Below are 622 nucleotides of genomic sequence, written 5' to 3' on the forward strand. Positions count from 1 at the left end.
GCCCCCCACCCACCGGAGCTGCGCCAGCGCCGCCCCACGGGGCCCGGCTGTGGAGCTCCGGCCCTCACAGAGCCCACCCCGTCCCCGCTCATTTCTTCTTCTTCTCCTGCGTGCTGGTGAACCAGGAGTCCAGCAGCTTCTTGCTGTAGTAGAGCTGCCAGCCGTGCACCTGGGCGGCCACCACCACCACCAGGTACATGACGGAGACGGCCGAGAAGCCGAAGATGAAGCGGTAAGCTTTGCCGTGACGGTAGAGCTGCTGCGCCATGGGGAACATCTCCATGGCCCCGTAGATGAGGGGAGCCACGGAGAAGAGGCCGGTGCTGATCATGGAGAGCACCAGGTAGCTGATGTTGTTGCGGGGGAAGGAGAGGAGGCCCAGGAGGGAGGGCAGGATGCTGAGCAGGTAGGGGTACTCCCACTGGTAGGGCATGGCCACCTGGTCGTGGGGCAGCAGCTTGAGGTGCCCCACGCACATCTGGGCCAGCAGCAGCAGCCAGATGCCCACGTGCGTGTAGATCAGCTTCTTGATCTCCGACTTGAGGGCCACGCTGGGGAGAGAGGGTGGCTGTCAGTGCCTGCTGGGGGGACCCGGCCCCCACCGGAGCCCCGGGGGAGGCCA

At 66.2% G+C, this 622-nt stretch overlaps 1 protein-coding gene across 1 annotated transcript in view; it reads right to left on the reverse strand.

The window, feature by feature from the left end:
- Positions 1 to 8: 8 nt before the first annotated feature.
- JAGN1 (jagunal homolog 1) overlaps positions 9 to 622 on the reverse strand; it is a 5,566-nt gene continuing 4,952 nt past the window's right edge. The window contains exon 2 of the mRNA XM_009284534.1: positions 9 to 551. Coding sequence (XP_009282809.1) covers positions 89 to 551 — 463 coding nt within the window. The 3' untranslated portion in view covers positions 9 to 88. The remainder of the gene's footprint in view (positions 552 to 622) is intronic.

Source organism: Aptenodytes forsteri, unplaced genomic scaffold (assembly GCF_000699145.1).
Source record: "Aptenodytes forsteri isolate BGI_AS27 unplaced genomic scaffold, ASM69914v1 Scaffold53, whole genome shotgun sequence".
Lineage (NCBI taxonomy): Eukaryota > Metazoa > Chordata > Aves > Sphenisciformes > Spheniscidae > Aptenodytes > Aptenodytes forsteri.